The sequence below is a fragment of the Calonectris borealis genome, chromosome 1 (assembly GCF_964195595.1).
Source record: "Calonectris borealis chromosome 1, bCalBor7.hap1.2, whole genome shotgun sequence".
In the NCBI taxonomy this organism is placed as follows: Eukaryota; Metazoa; Chordata; class Aves; order Procellariiformes; family Procellariidae; genus Calonectris; species Calonectris borealis.
Window position 1 is genome coordinate 56184607 of NC_134312.1, and position 19334 is coordinate 56203940.

Here is a 19334-nt window from a genome sequence, read left to right on the forward strand (position 1 = left end):
CCCTCCACGTGGATTGGTTGTGGGGGCGAAAAGAAGGCGGGAGCTCTGCACGCCCTGCGCGTGGCTCCGGCTCGCAAGCCGGAAGAGGCGCCAAGCCTTAGCCAATGACAGGGGGACTTCCCCATCCCCGCCCACCGCCTCTAGCTCCGCCCCCGCGACGACCCCCCCGCGCTGCATAACGGCGCAGTGACGGGGCAGCCCGGCCGGTCGCCGGCTGCCGCGCATGCGCAGAGGCAGCGTCGCCCCTTCCGTTCCGTCTGTCACCTCACGGTTGGTGCCGCCGCACCCGGGAGCGGCGGCGGGACCGCACCGGCGCCGCCCTTTCCCCTTCCCCTCCGCTTCCCGGCGCTCGGCCGGGTGGCGGGTGTCTGCCGGGGCTCCGGGTGCCGCCCGGCGGCCGTGCCCGCACCCCCATGGAGGAGCCGCTGGCCCTGCACCCCGTGAAGCTCTATGTGTACGACCTGTCCAAGGGCATGGCCCGGCGCCTCAGCCCCCTCATGCTGGGTAAGAGCACGGCGGGGACACCGCACCGGCACGGCACCGCCTCCGCGCGGGGCCCGGCCCGGCCCTCCCCTCCCGCCGCCGCCGCCTCCCGGGGGCTTGTGTCCCCCCACCGACCGCCGCGGCCCGGCCTCCCCGCGCCGGGGAACGGGGCCGAAATCGCCCCCTTCAGCCCCGGGAGTGGTTCCTTCCCCCCCCGCCCGGTATCGCCTTCCCGAGGGAGCGGCCCGCCGGGGAAGGGCTCCCTGAGGGCGCGGGCAGCGCTCGGCGGCGGCGGGCACCGGGCCGCGGCGGTGGTCCGGTGGCTGAAGCACGACTTGCGGGTGTGCGGACCTGGCTTGGGGGCCCGATGCGTGGGAGCAAAGTGGGTTTTAGATGCAGGATCTCTGTCCCTGTGGTCAGCGGGACGAGCTTTGTCAGTAAGGCGGCTCCAGGTGAGCAGGGTCCTGCCTCTTTTCCCGCATCTGTCCTTTGCCGCTTCATTCATTTTCTTTATTAAAGGGTAATTAAAAGTCTTGCTTAGCCCCTGAGGTGAGGGAAAGCTCCGTTGCCGACTGCTGTGATGCCTTGGCAGGAAGGCTGAACGGGAGAAAGCCTGCTGTTTACGAGGTTGTTGAGTTCAAACGGCTCCATGTTGTGGTGAGGCTGGCCTGGGCTAGGCATCGCACGGCCTGTGGTGCGCAACTAGCCACCTTCTCCTGCCAGAGAGTTTGCAAACGTTTGCTGTATGCCTTATCAAGAATGTGTGCGTTTCCAACTGAACCTTGGACTGGGGATGCGAAGGAAACTTCGGTTTTGCTTGAAGTTTTGGAAGCGTGAATTAGGAACGCAACAGAAGAGTGGTTTATACCTGTTATGTGTAGACTTTGGCCCGAGTCAGACCAGCAGTCTGTGTGAGATGAGACTTCTAACAGACTCAGTGTCTGAACAGATGGCTCCGTGTAATCTTGTTTTACGGTTTGTTGGCATTCACTTTGCTCATCTGTCCTACGAGGAGATTCTGTGCTTTCCTGCAAGCTTAAAATGAAAGTCCACGTAATTTTTAGCATGAGGTTTCATACGCGTCAATGATAGGCTTGCAAAGTTGAGAAGAAAATATTAAAGAGATCGTATGGGATGTGCTCTGTTAGCCAGAGAGCAAGAACAGCTTTGGGAGATGTGTGTTTCCTGCACTGGATAACCTCAAAACTTTTTGTGTGGTCAGAGTCACTTCTGCTGTAGCCCTCAGGGATGTAACTTTTCAGCTGTTAGTTCACAATAGCCACGTTTTATCTTGTGCTGAGAGTTATAAATCTTAAGATACAGATTACATGTGTACATGATTTACCTGTCTTTGAGGTGAGCAGATTTTAACCAGTCTTATTTCAAAGTGTTGGTTCAAGCAAGGACCTGTTACAGAAATAGATTGTCACTATATGTATCTCCATGCCAGTCTTTACATAGATCAAGTGAAGGCTTTATAGCACTCTTCTTACCCACAAAGTCAATCTTGGGATCTTACAGCTTTCTGAATTTCCACATAAAAATACTTAGTGCATGGCTTCATTTTTGGTGCTTTTTATGCTATCCAAACAACAACTTAAAAACTTTGTGCTTGTGATAGAGTTTGGTGCTAAACTTCTAGGAGTCTGGAAAACTTAAAAATCTGAACATGTCTCTCAGTCGTGTGGGAAGTGTTACTCGCTAGTACTGCCCGGTAACTAGCTGAGTTTAGACGTGTTCATGGAACAGGGCCAACTAGGCCTGCGTGGTCACAGTGACAGTGCAGACTGCAGAACATTTGGGATTATGTGGATCCAGTGACTGGTTTGATTGTTCCTCTTTTCCTTCGAGTTAAGTATCTTCTGTGCATTTACACTGAGCTCTGTCATACCTCCAGATTATTTTAGACACCTCCCCAAGGGCAAAGCGATAGAGAGAATACTCCTCTTGTCTCATGTACGCACCTTTTTTTTTTTCTTGAAGAACAACAAAAACTGTTGCTACTTCTCTGTACATCAACTTTCAGATGGTCAATAGCTATTTTTCCATTTCTTTTTGTCAGTGATGTTCATAAACTGTATGTCATCAGGCAAAGTCATAAGAATTGAAGAGGAAAGGATTTCTTAGATGATTTAGTGCTAAACATTTGTCATCTCTACTTACGGTATTCTTTCCATAGATGCCAAGTGTGATTGAAACAATGCTTTTGCTTTGAGTGATAATTCTGTAACATCGCCTATATTGAAATACACGTGTTTTAGAGAGAAGAAACAAATACGGTAATTAATTGTACAATTCCTAGCGTGCTCAAAAACAGAAGCTCGGATCCCCCTGACAGAAGGGGATGAATCCCTTCTTACGGGGCTGACCCCTGCGAGAGCATCACCACATGGTGTCTTCAGTTGTGCTAATAGGATCCAGAGGTATTATGGATTATGTCAGTACAGCATTCAAGGATCAGCTCTCACTACTAAACGTTATCCTAACTTTTTCAGTATCAGTTCTCTCCATTGTCGTTGAATGATGAACCTGGAAGGCAGAGCTATACAGCACTCTTCATAGCAGGCTTTAGAGTGACTTAGTCACGCCCCTTGGGCACGTCTTCACTTTTCATGGCAAGTTTACTCTTTTTCTACCTGGACTGCTTTTGTTCTTCTTACTTTTCTGTGAGTCTCCTGTAGTTTTTCAGTGAATACTTCTATTCTAAAGTATACGTGACCAAATATTGTAGATCAATTGCCTTTGGTATCAGAAGCGGTCTGTTTAATTTTTGTGTGCTGTTGCTCTACATGCATCTTCTGTACAGGTACTGTTCCCCTTCTCTGCCCCGTTCTCAGTCTGTGGGACTACATTTGTCTGTCCAGCTACATGATCTAATAATAATCAATGTTAACCTGAATGCAGTGAGATTTCTGTTTTCAAGGCAGAAAACATAATCCACCTGATTCTGTGGAGGGTAGACAGGAAAACGGAATAGTTCAGCCTGCAGTGCTGATTTTGAAGTAGATGTCCAAAGGCAGAGAAATCTTTAAGGAAGATTAAAATCCTATTGCATCATAGGCTTAAAGAAAAATGTCTTGCAGCTCTCAAAGTTCTCCTGCCTTGTTATTGAGGTTATTGCTCATGTGACTCACAGAATGGGCCGGAGCTTAGTTTACCACAGCAGCTTTGGCTCAGGGTAGTATAAATTAACGGTGAGTTGACTGGGAGTGTGTATCGGTTGAAATTTTTAAGTGGTAGCTTAGGCGCTTAACAGCCTAGAATGAATCAGAGCAAAAGGTAACTGCTAAAAGGAGGTACCTTCTGCTTTGTTCCTTTTTTCCAGACCCAGCGCATTACTCTGCCTCTTTTCCGCCTGTTCTGAAGAGTTTTGAATTGCTCCAGCATGAGATTCCATCAGCTTTGCTCCAGAGCATTTGCTAGGGATTTCATAAAATTCAAATGCATTACCCTCCCCCAATCTAGCCTACTTCTTGGTCTCTCTAGGCACCTCAAGGAGAAAGGAACTGAAGCAGGCTCCTCCCTCTCTGTTAGTTTTTTTGCTTGAGTTGAGCACCCTGGGTAGCACATAGGAGAAAGTCTTGACTAATTAGGATAATTTTCAATTCAAAAAGGGCAGGAATCTTAATGGATTGGCCTAAGGAAATTGCAACAATATGCAAAGCAGTGAACTGCTAGAAATACCCATGCTGGTTGACCAAATTATATTGCTTCCAGTTCTACAGGAGACCAGTTCACTACTTTTTTGGGGTCTTTTAGAGTCTTCTGGGGCTTGCATATCCATTGCAGAGCATAGATATGTTGTTAAAAATACTAAGCTTCCTATTATTTCTTTACTTTTTGGCTCAGGAACAGGTGGTGTTCTTGCGCTGAGGGATGGATGGCTTAAGCTCTGAATGGGGTGAACTAAGTGCCCAACTCCTTATAAAATTCCTTCATGTCTCAGAACTCTTCCGCCCTTCAGTCTAATAATTTGGATTAATAGACAAACACCACTTTCATTTGATACTTAAAATACACAGGAATAAACGACATTGCACGGCCCTCAAGAATGACAAAATAACTGTGCCAGTAAAATAGGCTGGCGAGCATCTAATCTCCCTTCTGCTTGGTCTTCCAGATAAATCCAAGCATGGAAGTAATCCCGTTTGATTATATTCTAAAATTACACGGGCTTGCTTGCTGCTTTCAAAATATCCTCGTATCCTAACAATGACAGTCTTCTGAATCACTTGTACAACAAACAAATCTAACTACTTTATTCTCCACATTCCTGTGACTAAGCTGGGGGTCCTGGAATTGTTTAATGCATTTGAATGTTGTATTTTTCACATAGGTTTCTGGCTCATGAAAGTATTTGAGCTATGAATGTTATAAAGAAAAACAACAGCAAATAAAAAAACTTGTCTACTTGCCAGATGATACTCTGCCTCATTCAAACAATTCGAATCTTTGAGATGCGTAAGCACACAGATCTATGCTGAATTGGCATCCTTTCCTGAGTTCTACTGAGTATTTTCAGGAAAGATCCATATAAGCACCTCAGCAAGTTAAAAAAAAAAAAAAAAAAAAAAAGACTTAAAGATCAGGTTTCCAAAGACTGACAAGCTATCACCCTAAACTCTCACAGACATAACACAGTAACTTTCATGTCCGTGTTCGTGGTCTGTGACAAATGCAAGGTAGCTTGACTTGCATTAGCTCGTAATGGAAGCAGATCAAATTAAGCTGAATTGCTTCACATTTGCTTCAGGCTGAGCTTGCCCACAGGCAATTACTGTGGGACAGCTGATACCTTGTAACTTGACCATATGCACTAATTGTTGTATGATTAAGTGTGTACATCGAAATTTGCAGCATCCTTTCAACAGCCTTCTGTCCCTTGAAATATTTAAACTCTTTAGGCATCTTGCTGTTTCTCTGGTTTACCTGGATGGACAGTAGATGCCCAAAAGAGTATCATCCCATCAGGACATTCCTGTTCTGCATTATATGTTGTGCATGCATCATTTGGATTAGCTTTGCTGTAGGTATTGAGTGAAGGGTAATGCCTGCAATTTAAAGGCTTTTGCAGCTCAAATGGAAATTACTGAGGAATCAGACTTTTCTATACAGTTATAGACAGCTTCAGGTTATGAGTAAATGAGTTGGTTTTAGTGGCAGTACCAGCGCATAGTTCTGCCCATGTTGCAGTGTGCGACGGGAGTTTGGAGTGTTGTGGCAAGGAGTGGAAGAGCATGAAACGCAATGATGTCTGCCAGTATCCCAGATGGTATTTGCAATCCCTTCTTCTAGGCCACTCAATTGTCTATGGGATGTAAGCTCTATCACACTGTAGGATTATTTGGGGAGGCTCCCTGGCAAGTTTGACCTTCTATTTTTTAAACTGGACAGTGCTGGCAGAAGCAGCTTTATTGGGAAGTGTCGCTGCAAGGCCTGGATACAACTTGTGCCTTAGCACTGCTACGGCAGTACTGTACTCATGCTCTCACTTGGGCAGCTGGCTGTGGAAACAGAGCAGTGCCAGTCCTTTCTTGGTCATACTGTTGTGGCTGGTATGTGTATCAAGCCTTCAGAGGCTGCGAGCAACGTATTTTGTATGTAGCGAACAATGTCCAGCAGAAGGCAAGACATGACTCTGTAGTGCAGGCTGCCCTGATTGCTTTACGTGAGGTTGGCAGGAGTGGCAGTGGTTGTGAGCTGTCACCTGTTCTGTGCAATGTCTGAGTTTGAGAGAAGGGCAAGAAGAGTCATGTAGGAAGATCACCAACAGAGGCAAAACTTCAGGAGGAAGATGGTGGTGTCCATGAAGGTCTGTACAGAACCTCTTACATGATGCAACAGACAAACAACATTGAGATTCTTGCTGAGCAGCAGGAGAGGGAGCTGCCCAAGTTCCTCAGAAGCTGGGGGCCATTGACTTATTCCTCTGTCAGTCAGTTTGGAGTTGAGATGACAACAGCCAGCTGTGCAGCATGGGAAACTGCAGCATACTAAAAGTTCTTGGTCTTGGATGTCTCTGGGTGATGTGTGTGTGGCCAATAATGGCAGGTTTCTTAGGCATGGGATTCCCCTACAGTGTTGTCATTGGAGAGGCTTGCGCTGCCTCTGACCAAGCACAGTCCACCAGTGGCAGAAAGGGATTTTATTTTGTCTGCAGCAGGCTGGAGAGCTACCATGGGTGCCTTATTGTCATCAGTGCTGCAGATCTGGCATGTGTTTTCCACAATGCCAGCCTGGTTAATGTCTTACAGGAGCCAAGCAAAAATAGCAGGTCAGCAGCTCCATTAAGATCATCAAACCAGTGCTTGGCACAAACTGACCCAGCTGAGCAGCCTCAGACAGACCTGCCTTGTGAAGACAGGCAGCTTCACTTGCCAAGAGCTGTTCTGTTATTGCCCTGGCAGTTGCTGCCTGTTGTTGGCTACGGATTTCGTGTGTAGCAGCCAGAGAGGAGCCCCTCAGGGTTGGACTGCAGTCTAATGCAAAGTCCCTTTCCTGAATTCAGTTTGGGTTTTGTTCATACAATCAGAGAATTGCATTGGTGGAAAGAGACCTCTGGAGGTCCTGCTCAAGGTAGATCTGGCAAGAGCAGATTCTTCACGGCCCTGGGCAGCTAAGTTCTGTGTATCTCGAAGGATGGAAATTCCACATGCTTTCTGGACCCCTACCCCAGTGTTTGACCACCTTCATTTTAATTTTTTCTTTTCCTCTTACTGAGTTGGGAATTTCCCATTTTCCAACTAGCACCTGTTGCCTTTCACTGTGCACCTCTGAGTAGAAGGCGGCTCCCTTTCCTCCATACCCAGTAGGTAGTTGTAGACAGCAATAAGGACTCTTGGCCTTCTCTTCTTGAGGCTGAACAGACCAGTTCTCTCAGCTGCTCTTCAATACAGCAAGTGCTCCAGCCCAGTGTCTGTCAATGTCTTTTGTACTGGGATGGCACTCCAGATGTGGTCTCATAAGTACCAAATAGGGCGAAAGAGTCACCTCCCTTGAGCTGCTGGCTACAGTCTTGCTAGAGCAGCCCAATGTGTGGTAGCCTTTGCTGCAGTGATGTTTTCAAGTAGGTGTTGTAATTGCACGAGCAGGTTCCAGACAGCACCTGTGACATTGTCAGCACCTGCTATAACTCTTTCACCTGCATGCAGAATCTAAGTACAAAGTGGCAACTTTGTGGAAAGCCTTTCATCGTTGTTTGCTGGAAATGTGTATGAAAGTAAATATTAAGATGTTCATTTTCTGTTTAGCATGCAAAAGGGCAAATACAATTCTAGTATGTGCTGCCTTTGAAATGGTTTGTTTCTGAGTCTTGAAGGATAAAGTTCAAGTTTCTAGTGGAAAACAGTGATTTATTGTGAACAAATGTGTAATAATTTATTAACAGATATGCAGAACACTAACTATGCAAAACCAAGCAGTAGAGCCTATCGTAGGCCAGCTGCTAAAGTTAGGGCAGTGCACTATGCCCTACCTCGCAGTATACCACTGCTAAGCCTGCAGTGTCACTGGTTTCTGGCAACTCTAGAGCACAAGGTGAAAGCTCTGTTGGAAAAGGTGTGGAACAAGGGCCAGAGGATGGAGGAGCACAACAGCGTGGGAAACGCTAAAGGGGCAGCAAATGCTCCTGAGATGTTGCAACACACTGCTCCACTTCTGTCATCATTGCTGCTATCTCTTGGCTTTCATCCTACTCCACGCCTATGTTTCTGTGCAACGGGTTGACAGTGAATATGCTTGGTGCCTGGCTGTGATCCATGGTAGTGATGGATCAGTCCACCTACTTCAAAACTGTGTGTGCTTGCTTCAACTGATGTCTCTATTGTCACAATAGCCTTTTCCCTGCCTCCGCTTTTATACGACCCTCATCTGAAGCAGGTGTCTATCTCTGTGCCTATTTTGCTTCAGACTTGAGTGGAAAAAATATGGTAGTGATTTTTTATTCCTTATTCGGACACATAAACATCCTTTTTTCAGAACTCTCGAAGGATTATCCTCATCAGTTTTGTTCCTCTGTTTTACCCAGTCCTGATGATGACAGGAAGTTGGTTTTGCCCAAGAGAAAGAATTCGTGAAGAACTACGGCTGCTTCGAAGTAGCATGTTCACTCCTGGCACTCACAGACCAAAGCAGCCTGACAGAGGAGTAGGAGGGGATAAATACCCCAAGACCCTCTGCCTATAGAAAGGGAAAGGTAATGCCTCTGCCTCCCTGTAGGCCATTGATGCTGTGGCACTGATCTAAGCAAGGACAATCAGAATGTCTTTCCACAGGACAAGTGGGACTGGGACAATGTACCCCATCACTGCTACCGCACCAGGTATCTTAGAAGAAGCTGGACACCAACAGAAGAAGAGTGACCCCTAAAGTTTCAGCAGAGAAGCCAGCATCCTGGAGGCTGAGGGGTGAAATATTGCTCGGTCAAACTACCGTTTAGCTTTAGGCCCCTGATACACTAACTGGGGCCCAGTGTGTAACGTTCTGCCTCTTTGGGAATCGTGGGGGAAGAACAGGGGAATGCAGCTGAGCTGAGTTTCATTTTTACCAAACTTTTTTTAATAAGTGGAATAATTTATTGTTATTCTGAGCATCTGATTCCAGCCTTTGAAAAGCAGCCGCAGTGCACTTTCAGCATCATAAGGTGTGAGAATACAAGCAGGGTGGCTGGTGGAATAGTTGCTAGGGAGAGGCAATGCTGACAGTGTGATGTGGGGTGCAGCCAAATCCTGAGTTAAGGTCGGTTAAGGCAGTGGCCCTCAAGGTAGCTAAGAAAAGCCTAAATGTCACAAGCATTTGAATAAAACATTAAAAAAAGGACCACAGCTCTGAGGCTGCCTTTAAAGGAGGAGGATAATATCTAGACATAATGGCCCAGAATTCAGGAAGCAAGAAGGTCTGTGGCTAGCTTTGGGAGGCCTGAGGCTGGTGTGATGCAAACAGATGGTGTCCAAACCAGAGCAACGCCTGTTGGCCACAAGTTAACCCGTCAGTGCTTTTTGAACAAATTTTTACTAGAACAGTGCCTCTTGTGTTCAGGTGGCTTTTTTGTTATCATGTATACAGTGTTTTTTATCTAGCTCTGGGAAACCTGCAGATGACTTTAGCAGATCATCACATCACATTCTGGTATCTAAAATACCAATTGAACAATAACAACAAAACATCTTGGAAGAGGTGCTTCTTGGATATAAAGGATAGTGGTGTGGGGAAGTGGTCTGCTGGGGGAGAGCACTTATACGTGGAGGCTGGCTAAAAGGATCAGGAGCCTGCTGCAAGCAAAGAGAAGCTATGGCAGAGGAGTGCTCAGTCTAGTGCTTGGGTTCAGGAGAATACCAAATGTTGGGATGCACACGGTTTTTCTGTTCTAAATCCACTTTTCTGGGTGTTGTGCACCTTGTTTGGCAAAATAAAGTTATAGCGCATCTGTCATAGCATGCTGTTGCTGCCTACAAGTTTATAAAGGGGTACGATACCAGAGACCAAGCCTTCAGGTTACGATAGATAAAATAATTGAGCCTAGACTAGTAATAGCTGGTGACCCTTTGAAGAGAGGTTTGATCTTGAGATCTTACTGTGAACACAGAGAAGTTTAGGTTTCCCACTTCTAGGAAACTGAAAAAGCATTTCAGAAGGGACTTTTTCTCTAAGACACAATGATATTATCAGTTTAGTGGTGCCCGAAGCAAGTCTTTATTGCTGTGTTCTACAAAATACACAATTTTATAACTTGTATAAATTTCAACCCTGCACTTCTGCCCCCCAACTCCCACTTAAACTGTTAATTTTTAAGGGCAGGGGGAGGGAGGGAAAGGAGGAGACCATGGAATAGATTATAGAGACTATCACCACAGATCGTATGTTCAAGTCAGATCTCTCATCAGTTACTGAAAAAGAAAAGTGAATACTCTGTGCTGGCTAACTGCCTGCAATTATGAAATCAGTATAAAATTCAACTCTTCTGGTCCTGACTAATTTTAGTAAAAGGCTTCTTTTCTTGGCCTGTAGACAAAAGCCCAAGGAAGGTAAGCACTGGCAGGATAGGATGGCATTGCCACCTCTGCGTGTAGGAGGAAAAAAAGTACAGCAGTACTGTGGAAGGAGTAGTTCATTCGAAAGAAAGACATTCTGTTTCCTTAGAAGCAACTCTGGGATGAAATCTTTGGTATTACTGTCATGGTGAAGTAATAAGCGTGGTTCCAAAGTGATTGACAGAAAGTAGGCTGCAATCTGGAAAATAAACTGCTAATAACTCTTCTTTTCTCTGCATACAGGGAAACAGCTGGATGGCATCTGGTAAGTGACTAGATTTAAATTGCATAATGTGTATTAAACACTGTGTGGTGTAGGAAATATTTTCAGTTTGAGATTATATATGCTTCAGATCTTAAGAACATTTTGGTGCTGAAGAGAGACCAAGGCACTTTTTGTTCCTGAATACAGATTGACAGTAAGATGATGTACAGTCAGGTGCTGGTTAAACTTCTCCATCCAAAGTTCAGTGGACCCCATGAAAAAAAGTGTTGGTAGTAGTTGTTGCGTTTTAGTGCACTTTTACACTTTTTCAAGAGCAGGATGTTGTCCTTGTCCCAAGAACTTTGTCTTCTGATTGCAGGCATGACTAAACATGAGAGTAAAAGAGTAGGTGGGAAGAAGGTATTACAGAATCGGGCCTTCTGGCATATAAGAGCAGTGGCTACATTTGGTTACAAAACACCCCCCAATTTGCTATGATTCATATCAAGATTTTTTTTTAAAAAAAGGCAAAAAAATCCCAAACCCTTGTCCATCCATTTGTCTCTCTATTGATCCATCTCCAGTGATTGTCTGACCTTCTTCTCAGTCAGCGTCTATCAGACATGCACTTCTGTCAATGTGGTAGCAGGGCTAGCTCTGTCTCTCTATCTCTGTGACTTCACCTTCAACCCTTTAGCTGAAAGAGGCTGCTGGAGATCTCATGCTGGCGTGGAAGTCCCTCTCTTCCTATGTTCCTTCATGCTTGGGCACCTAACTAAGCGTGTTCTTCCCCAACCACTTACAGAGTTACCGTAGGCTTGATAATCATTGCTTACATATCCATTCATGTCCTAGCAGATCCTGTTCCTACTCACAGAAACACATTGACCTTTTCTTTCAGTTATTCACTTCATGATGTCATTGAGCACATAAATTTACCAGTGATTTATGTGCTAGGTTAAATATTTCCTTTGTCTTACCTGTTTTTTGTTCTCTGTGGCAGGCACACCTCCATAATAGTCCATAAGGATGAGTTCTTCTATGGCAGTGGAGGAATCTCCAGCTGTGCACCTGTAAGTTAAGCTTATTTTTCTGTTAAGATAATTTTGTGATAGGGTTACCTGATCAGAATTGCTTGTGTCACTGTCTTTTAGAAAAGCAGCAAGAGGCTTCTGAATTCAGCCAGATGTGGCTTCTTGCCATGGTTGCCCAGGGCATCTGAGGAAAAGGGAACATGGACAGTGGGTTTAAGCCCAACTAAATACAGGTTGGGGGTTGCTTCTGCTGGTAGAGTCTATCTATCCAAGACACCTTCTGCAGTTGCACTGCCAGAGTGACACCTTGTCTAATTCTGTATTGATAGGTTTTTACATGCAGACTTGGTAACTCAAGGCATCCTTTTTAAGATTAGAAAAAAATTCATGATGCTTTGTCAGACCTTTCTGTTCTTGGAGAGGCGAAACTGATAGGCCATTCTTCTAAAGCAGAATTTTACCATAGCTTAGAGCTTTCAGCACAAAGAGTCAAGTATACAAGCTGAAATGTAAGTTGAATGTTACTTCTCATTCTCTGAGTGCAGAACAGGGGAGGCCAGGTCTTTTTGCTTGACAAACATACCAAAAGTTCCTCCTTTTGAGCCTGGACAAGCCATGATAGCTCTATTCAGTAGAGTCCTCCAAAAGAATTCAGTCTGTCCATTTAACATTGTCTTCTGGCTGTTAATTTTTACAGGGAGGGACACTTCTTGGCCCCCCAGACTCAGTTGTTGACCTGGGGAACACTGAAGTCACAGAAGAAATTTTTCTGGAATATCTTTCCTCTTTGGGGGAATCTATGTTCCGGTAAGTAGCAGCTTGTACTATAAAATCTGTGTAACAAAAAAAGCCTTTAGGGGACGGGTTGCAGAATGGAGGAAGGTATTATGAAACCAATCCTGCTCACAAAGCTTTGTCTGCTTAGTGTATTATTTGGCACTCTCCAAATATGAGACTGGAACTGATGCACCGATACACAAGGAGCTACCAGCTATTCAACCCTCTGGTGTGCCAGACTTGAGCTAGGCTGGGAAAGCATTCTGCCAGGAAGTCTTTCACACAGTTTTTCATAAAATGGAATAATGCCTGAAATGCCTTTGAGAGAATCACCAGCGAAAATGGAGGCACTATGTGGAATATTTCAGTAAATAGTGAATCGTAGGTGAAGCGTTGTAGTAAAGCTGCCAACTTTCAGATGAGTAGAAGCAAGGTCTTGACTGTTAAAGAGTCTAGTCTACTTCTCACAAGAATAGGAAACAGTAGCATTTAGTGTTCTGGCTATATTTCAATGTCTATAATTCCTGTGATTTCTCGTTATTCCTTCTGTGGTTTTAATTGAAGAAACCTGACCTCACTTATCCTCCAAAAAACCATTGTATAAAGTCAGTGATGCAGAGAGATGTCATTTTCCACCCTCATTCAATTGCATTTGAAGGTGAATTGATGTCTGTATTTTACCTATTTGCCTTAGAATTCTTTATGGGCAAAAATGTGCTAATGTAAGGAGATGTTCCTCATTAGGAGTCTAAGTTTTTCTGCTTGTTAGATTTATTGCTGAGTCTGTCTTTTTATGTTTCAATTCCTTTCCTGTGGCTCAGAGGAGAGTCTTATAACCTCTTTGAACATAACTGCAACACCTTCAGTAATGAAGTGGCACAGTTCCTGACAGGAAGAAAAATCCCTTCCTACATCACTGACCTTCCAGCTGAAGTTCTTGCCACGTGAGTCTGCATACTGCTCCTCTCTGTAGTGTATTGCTTCATGCTAATGCTTAGACATTTGACAGAGCCAGCGGTATCAGTTTCTGCTGGCGCTCTCTGAGAACCAGCATACGATTAAGGAGAGGATGCTATTTGCTTTATTTCAACACCGTACGACAAGTGCTGACTGGCACTGGCATTACCAACAAGACAGGAGAAGATTGTTCTTTTGCTTTTAACTTAAACTAGTTATTTTGTGATGGTCTCTCATATGTGACCAGACAAGCATAGAAAGTTTCAGAAAATGGTGCAAGTTTTTTTTGTCTTGGAAACCAGTACCTGTTAAAGGTCACTTCTCTTACTCTAAGCACCATAATTGCAGTGGAGGTGTCAGCTTTGCTTGTGAAGAGGCAGGGGAGATGTAATTTTAAAATTAACGCTGCAGTTTAAAGCTAGGACTGGATAGAAAAAGAGGATATGAAAAAGAGGAAATGAAGAATTCCTGCTTGCTGGTTCAGTTTTTTTAAAACTCTCTGCTAATGAGGATCCCAGTGGGATGATTTGAGCTCCATCATTCAGGTCTTATTTCTTGTAACAATGGTATACCACATTATTTGTGAGACACGTCTTCTACTCTGGGCTCTTATCCCTTCAGATCTCTCAAAATCAGATAAAGTCTATAACAGAGTGAGTCATATTGAAAGATAAACCAGGTGGTACAGATTGCAACAGAAATTATTCTGTGAGTGTTGAACCATTGTCTTATAAGGGAGCTAAGGCTAATCTAGCAGTCTTTAATATTGATGTGGTACTTAATGCAGTTGCATAACAGGGATTTCGTTCACACTTAAGTAGAATGAATTACTAAAAGCCGGTTTCAGACACAGTATTACCACATTAACAGTCTGGGCATGTTAGGACTCAGAACTAGCTTGTATAAAATCATGTTTAAGATTGTTAGTTATTGAACAGTAAACTCTCTTTAACAGGATAAATTAGTTTGCTTTCGTTTTAGTGAAAGTCTGTTCCTCAAATTTGCTTCTACAATGTTGGTTTGATTGTGCTCTAGGAATGGAGTGCACTTCAGTAGTAAATGGGAAAAGTTGTTCATCAGGTAAGCTATTTGAGATGTTTATTTCTTTACCTTCTCAGACCTTTTGGACAAGCTTTAAGGCCCCTCCTGGACTCCATCCAGATCCAGCCACCCGGAGGAAATACCTTCAGCAGACATAATGGACAGAGCTAACAGGAGTGACCCAGTGGCCCAGCCTCACCAGGCCTCTTCCTTTTTAAACATGAATCTACCAGATTTCTATTTTATAATTTCCCATCAGAATTAACTCTACGGAAGTTGCAAGACAAGATTTAAAATTTCCTAGGGAGAGGATTTATCAGGGTGCATGTAAGACAATGCTACCAAAAAGATTGCCATAATTTCTAATAGTATTATACTAATTTATAAAGGCTGTCTTGTCTGAGTAGGCTGACACTTTCTAAGTAACTCCCTGCTGGTAAGTGGGAATTCATTCCATGAGCGTTCAAGGGCCCATTACAAAATCTGGAGTAAGTAAGAGTATGTCCTAGCCATCCCTTGCAGGCTTGCATCTCTTTCTCCTGTCACTGCCTGTATTATGGGGGTATTTGCTGAAGTCTGTAGCAAAAAGACAAAGGTAGCCTAGGAAGTGAAGGTGTCCCAGGATTAGTCTTCTGCATATTTTATTGACATTATGTTATTTGCTCAGGGGAAAAGCTGATTAGAATATTTGCAGTGGGAAAGGTGATCAAGCTGAACTGTGTGTCAGTGTCACACTCAGAAGTTGAAACTTTCAGTGGGACTGGCTGTGTGTGGGAAGGAGGCTGGAACTGAAGGTTACCAAGAGCCTCGTAATGCTAGATCCAAGAGTAATGGGAAAGAATGAGCTGAAAGAACAGAATCTCATGAGTAGAAGTGGTGGAAACAAATTTCAGGTGAACGTAAAATGAAGTGAAATGTTTCCTTTTCTTACATAAGCTTACCAGCAGATAGACAGAACCTTGTTAACTATTTACCTTTGCATAAGAGCTGGTTTGTTTTTTTTTTTTACTTACCAAGCCAGAGTTACAATACAGTAAGGCAGGAATAGCATGGCAACTGCACAATAATAATAGGTGGAGCAATTCTGCCTTCAATATCTAGTTGCAGACACAGTGGGAGTTCCAACTTTCTTTGATATTGTTGTCCTGTCTAAAGCAGTCAAGCACATCACAGAGAGGGCTCTGCAGGAGAAATAGGTGGTAGGTCTCCCCAAATGTAAAGAAAATGAGGAAGAGTAAAATTAAGCTTTTCTATGGAACAATTGAGTTTATTGGGATACATGCAGAAGCAGTCCTGTCCTTAGATTGACATTAGATTGTATCAATACTGCATCTTCTACTTTAAGATTCTTATAGCTTTGCAATTATTTGCAGTGGAAAAAGATCAGGGGAATGAAAGAATAGGCACACTGATTTCTTTTCATGCGTGTATATACACTATTTTCCTGAACAATTTTGTAGCAGTTACACTTAGGAAGGAACACAAGAAGGACATCGGACAAACCCCAAAACATTGCTGATGCTCCATAAATGGGGATTGCACGTCCCAGATGCTGCTGAAAAAGCATCTATGCAAATGTATAGCCCTTTGTCCAGTGCTTTGTTGTGAAAAGTATTGCTGCAAGTTCAGTCCTGCATCTCAGACTTCCTGCGCTGGAAACTTCCTGCATACCTAAAGGAGATGTCTTTCCTCTGCTGGGCTCTTTCTCCCAGAATAATACAGTTTGATACATTTCTTACAGTGTTACTCAGTGTGGACTATAATGGTTCGTATTTTTGAGGGGATGGAATGGAGGAAAATTGCAGTTCAGCCACTCTGTCACTGCACCTTGTGGAGTCACTACACAAATGGAAATAGGGCACTCTCAGTCCATTTTGCAGTTTTGTGTATACCTGCTCTCAGTGCACAGCAGTGGCCCTTGCAGACTAGATTTTTTTTTTTTCCTTTGTCATTCTCTGCTTGTGCCATCAACTTCTCCTTAAGCATTTCATTTGATGGACTGGACTTGGAGAAAACTGTAGCAGTTAGTACAGATCGGTTTATACAAAAGCTTCCAATCTTTCCCCATCAAAATGTCCTGTTTGCAGAAAGCATTTTATAATAAATCATTTACGAATGCCTTTTGGTGCTCCTGGAGAAAGGATTGGTAAGTGTTTGTTTTCTGCTAAGCCATAACTTCGTTTTCCTGTTTAGTATGTATATCCCCTCCAATCTTTTCCCATACCTATTCTGTGAAGAGTAACCAGTCTCATCTTAATACACATGTGACTGTGCCACAAAATGCTGCAGAATGTTATAGATCTTGGAGCTTCCTTAGTTGAACAGGTATACTCAAACTGATACAGTGCAGCCCAACATCTAGGTATGCTAGTTTGGTACCTGCAAGCAGCACAGCTGTGGTTGCTTGTCTTTCAGCAAACTCTCACTTCAGGTACAGCTGCCTGCAGTGGAAGCACTGGTGCCACGGTTTCTGCCCCACACTCTTGCACAATGAGGATATCCCCTGTATGTTCACCGCCTCAGAGGTCCTGAGCCTGGTTTCTGCTTGGCTGCCTACTCCAGGATTTTTTACGTCCTCTCAGGAGGCAGGAAAGAAAAGGGAGATGTTCATCCCATGCATTTTGCAATCTGCCTTTTCCCCTCCTGAGCAGCCCCTTTGCAGAGATAATGCTGCTACTTTAAGGTCAATGGGTAAAATTTCACTCGGCCATATACTGTTTGCAATAGCCAAGGAGCTCCTAGAGAGTCTCCTGGGCTCAGGACCTACGCTGTTTCGTGGCAAAAGGACTGTAGAAGGGAATCCTGTTTGCTTGGTCTTACTGGGTCATGAGACCCCGGTACCCTGTAGGCCTCTTAGGAAACCCGTTTTCTCCAAAGATGGTTACGTGTAAATTGCAGGACTGTGCCCACAACGTTCCACCCAGCCATACCTACTCGTAGGAATATAAACTAGACTGAGAAGTGTATGTAAGTGTATATAGGTGATGAACTTCAGCCAGCTGATTGACAAAGGGGCAGGGAAACTGAACTCCTGAAAGGGGACAGAACCCTTTTGCCCACACTTACTATTCTGTCTTGTATTGCTGGGGTTCCCCCGTGCCATTTTAAAAATGTTAATAATGTCTTTAGGCAGAAAGTGATGTTTTGATTTATTTGTGGTTTTTTTCTATTACAATAAAAAGAAATACAGCAAGTTTTCCTGTTTGAATGTCTGTGTCCATGCAGCTGCCCAGTGAATGCAGCTGACCAGAAGTCGTCGTCTTCACTCTGGTCCCAGCTGGCAAGTGCAAGATGAGAAACTGTCTGAGCGGTTTGTGCCAGTAGCGGTGGCTATTGCCCTTTGCTAGAGCTGGTCACAGGCAATATTCTTATTTAAGTTTGGGAAAATTTTCCTTCTGTAAGCACTGTGGTATCTTATCAAGACCACACTCCTGAGGCTTGACACAGCTTGCATGATGTGAATGCAGGCTGGACAGGAGTGTTCTGTCAGCACGGGTTTTGTGCAGCCCTTGCTCATCTTAATGTGCAAGAATGAAATGTCTAATGTCTGCTGTGGAAGAAGAGGCCCAACAGAGCTTAACCATAGGAAAAGGCTCTAAGCTTTTCCTGATTGTCTTGATGCTACTACTTTCGAAAGGAAAAAAGCTGCTTTAAGTAGACTCCATGCCTGGGTTCCTCTGGAGCTGCAGAGGAGGTAATGGCAAGGATTATGTAGCACTGCCCATCGTGTCTCTGCTGGTGGGCTGTTAAGGAGCAGGGGAAATACCTGGCTCTGGGGAAGAAATGAATTCTGCTTGGTTCAGCCTTCTGAATGCTTATCGATGGCATCCAACTGATAAACCACACAGTTTGCTGTTTGTGTAAGTCTGTATCAGTGTAATACAGAAGAGGGCTTGTAACAGAAGGGGGCTTTAACAAAGATCCATGATGGTGATTATTTTGGACTGTGTTACTCAGATGTGGTGCTGGTTTGCTATCAAGTACCAGTACCAGCCCCACATAAAATACCTGAGAACACATATAAAAGGAAACCCTTGCCCTTAAAGGCAGCCCTAGACAGAGTGTAAGCCAGCCCTCACAGCCCCTTACCTTCTAAACTTCAAACAAAATATTTGCCCTTGCTGCTAGTAACAGAGATTTTATTCATGACGACAGCAGCGGCCTATCCGAGCAGCAACCAAGGGAATGTATCAAGAGAGGTTTAAGTGCAAAGTATTAAATAACCGAAACAGCAGCAGTGGCTCTGTTCTCGGAGCTAACCTGGGTGAAGGAACACTTCACCAAAAGGCAGATTCATACTCTGGGGGAAACCAAGATGGCACAAGTCCTCACCGGCTGATACCGAATGGCAGTGAGGGTGCTGGGAGAGGTGTTTTGAATAGAGTTGCTAAAGCAGAGTGACAAATAAGCTGGAGAAAGCACAGCAGGTAGTTCAAGTTTTGGAAAGCTCTCCTGGTAGCATAAGCATCTCCTTTTGCACACTGTCGGAGTGCAAAAATGTGAACGCTGACCCGTATTTCAGCAGACTTCCCAATTCTGGGAAGTGCCCCGAGGTGGCACTGCTGCCTTGCAGTGCAGGGATGCACCTGAGCCCGGGGAGAGCAGCTCCTGCTTTTGGGATGCCTAGAGTAATGTCAATGCAAGAGGCAGGGAGGAAGGTCTCTCCCAGACAAGAAAGCTGCAGGTAGGAGCAGCCGGGGGACAAGACTCTCTCAGGGCAGCTTGGGCTACAGCAAGAACCGAGTGCCGCTACAATGCCAGGACTGCAACAGGAGTGAGCTGGCAGGTCTCCCTAACACGCTGCCTCTT

The 19334-nt window shown here is 44.6% G+C and overlaps 1 protein-coding gene across 1 annotated transcript; it reads left to right on the top strand.

Annotated features, from left to right (window-relative positions):
- Window positions 1-194: 194 nt before the first annotated feature.
- DESI1 (desumoylating isopeptidase 1) lies at window positions 195-17721 on the top strand. Its single transcript, XM_075153940.1, is given in 7 exon segments — window positions 195-355; window positions 357-504; window positions 10755-10776; window positions 11720-11789; window positions 12448-12557; window positions 13349-13471; window positions 14603-17721. Coding segments are annotated over 7 exon segments (699 nt in total). The 5' UTR covers window positions 195-223; the 3' UTR covers window positions 14697-17721.
- The last annotated feature ends 1613 nt before the right edge of the window (window positions 17722-19334 follow it).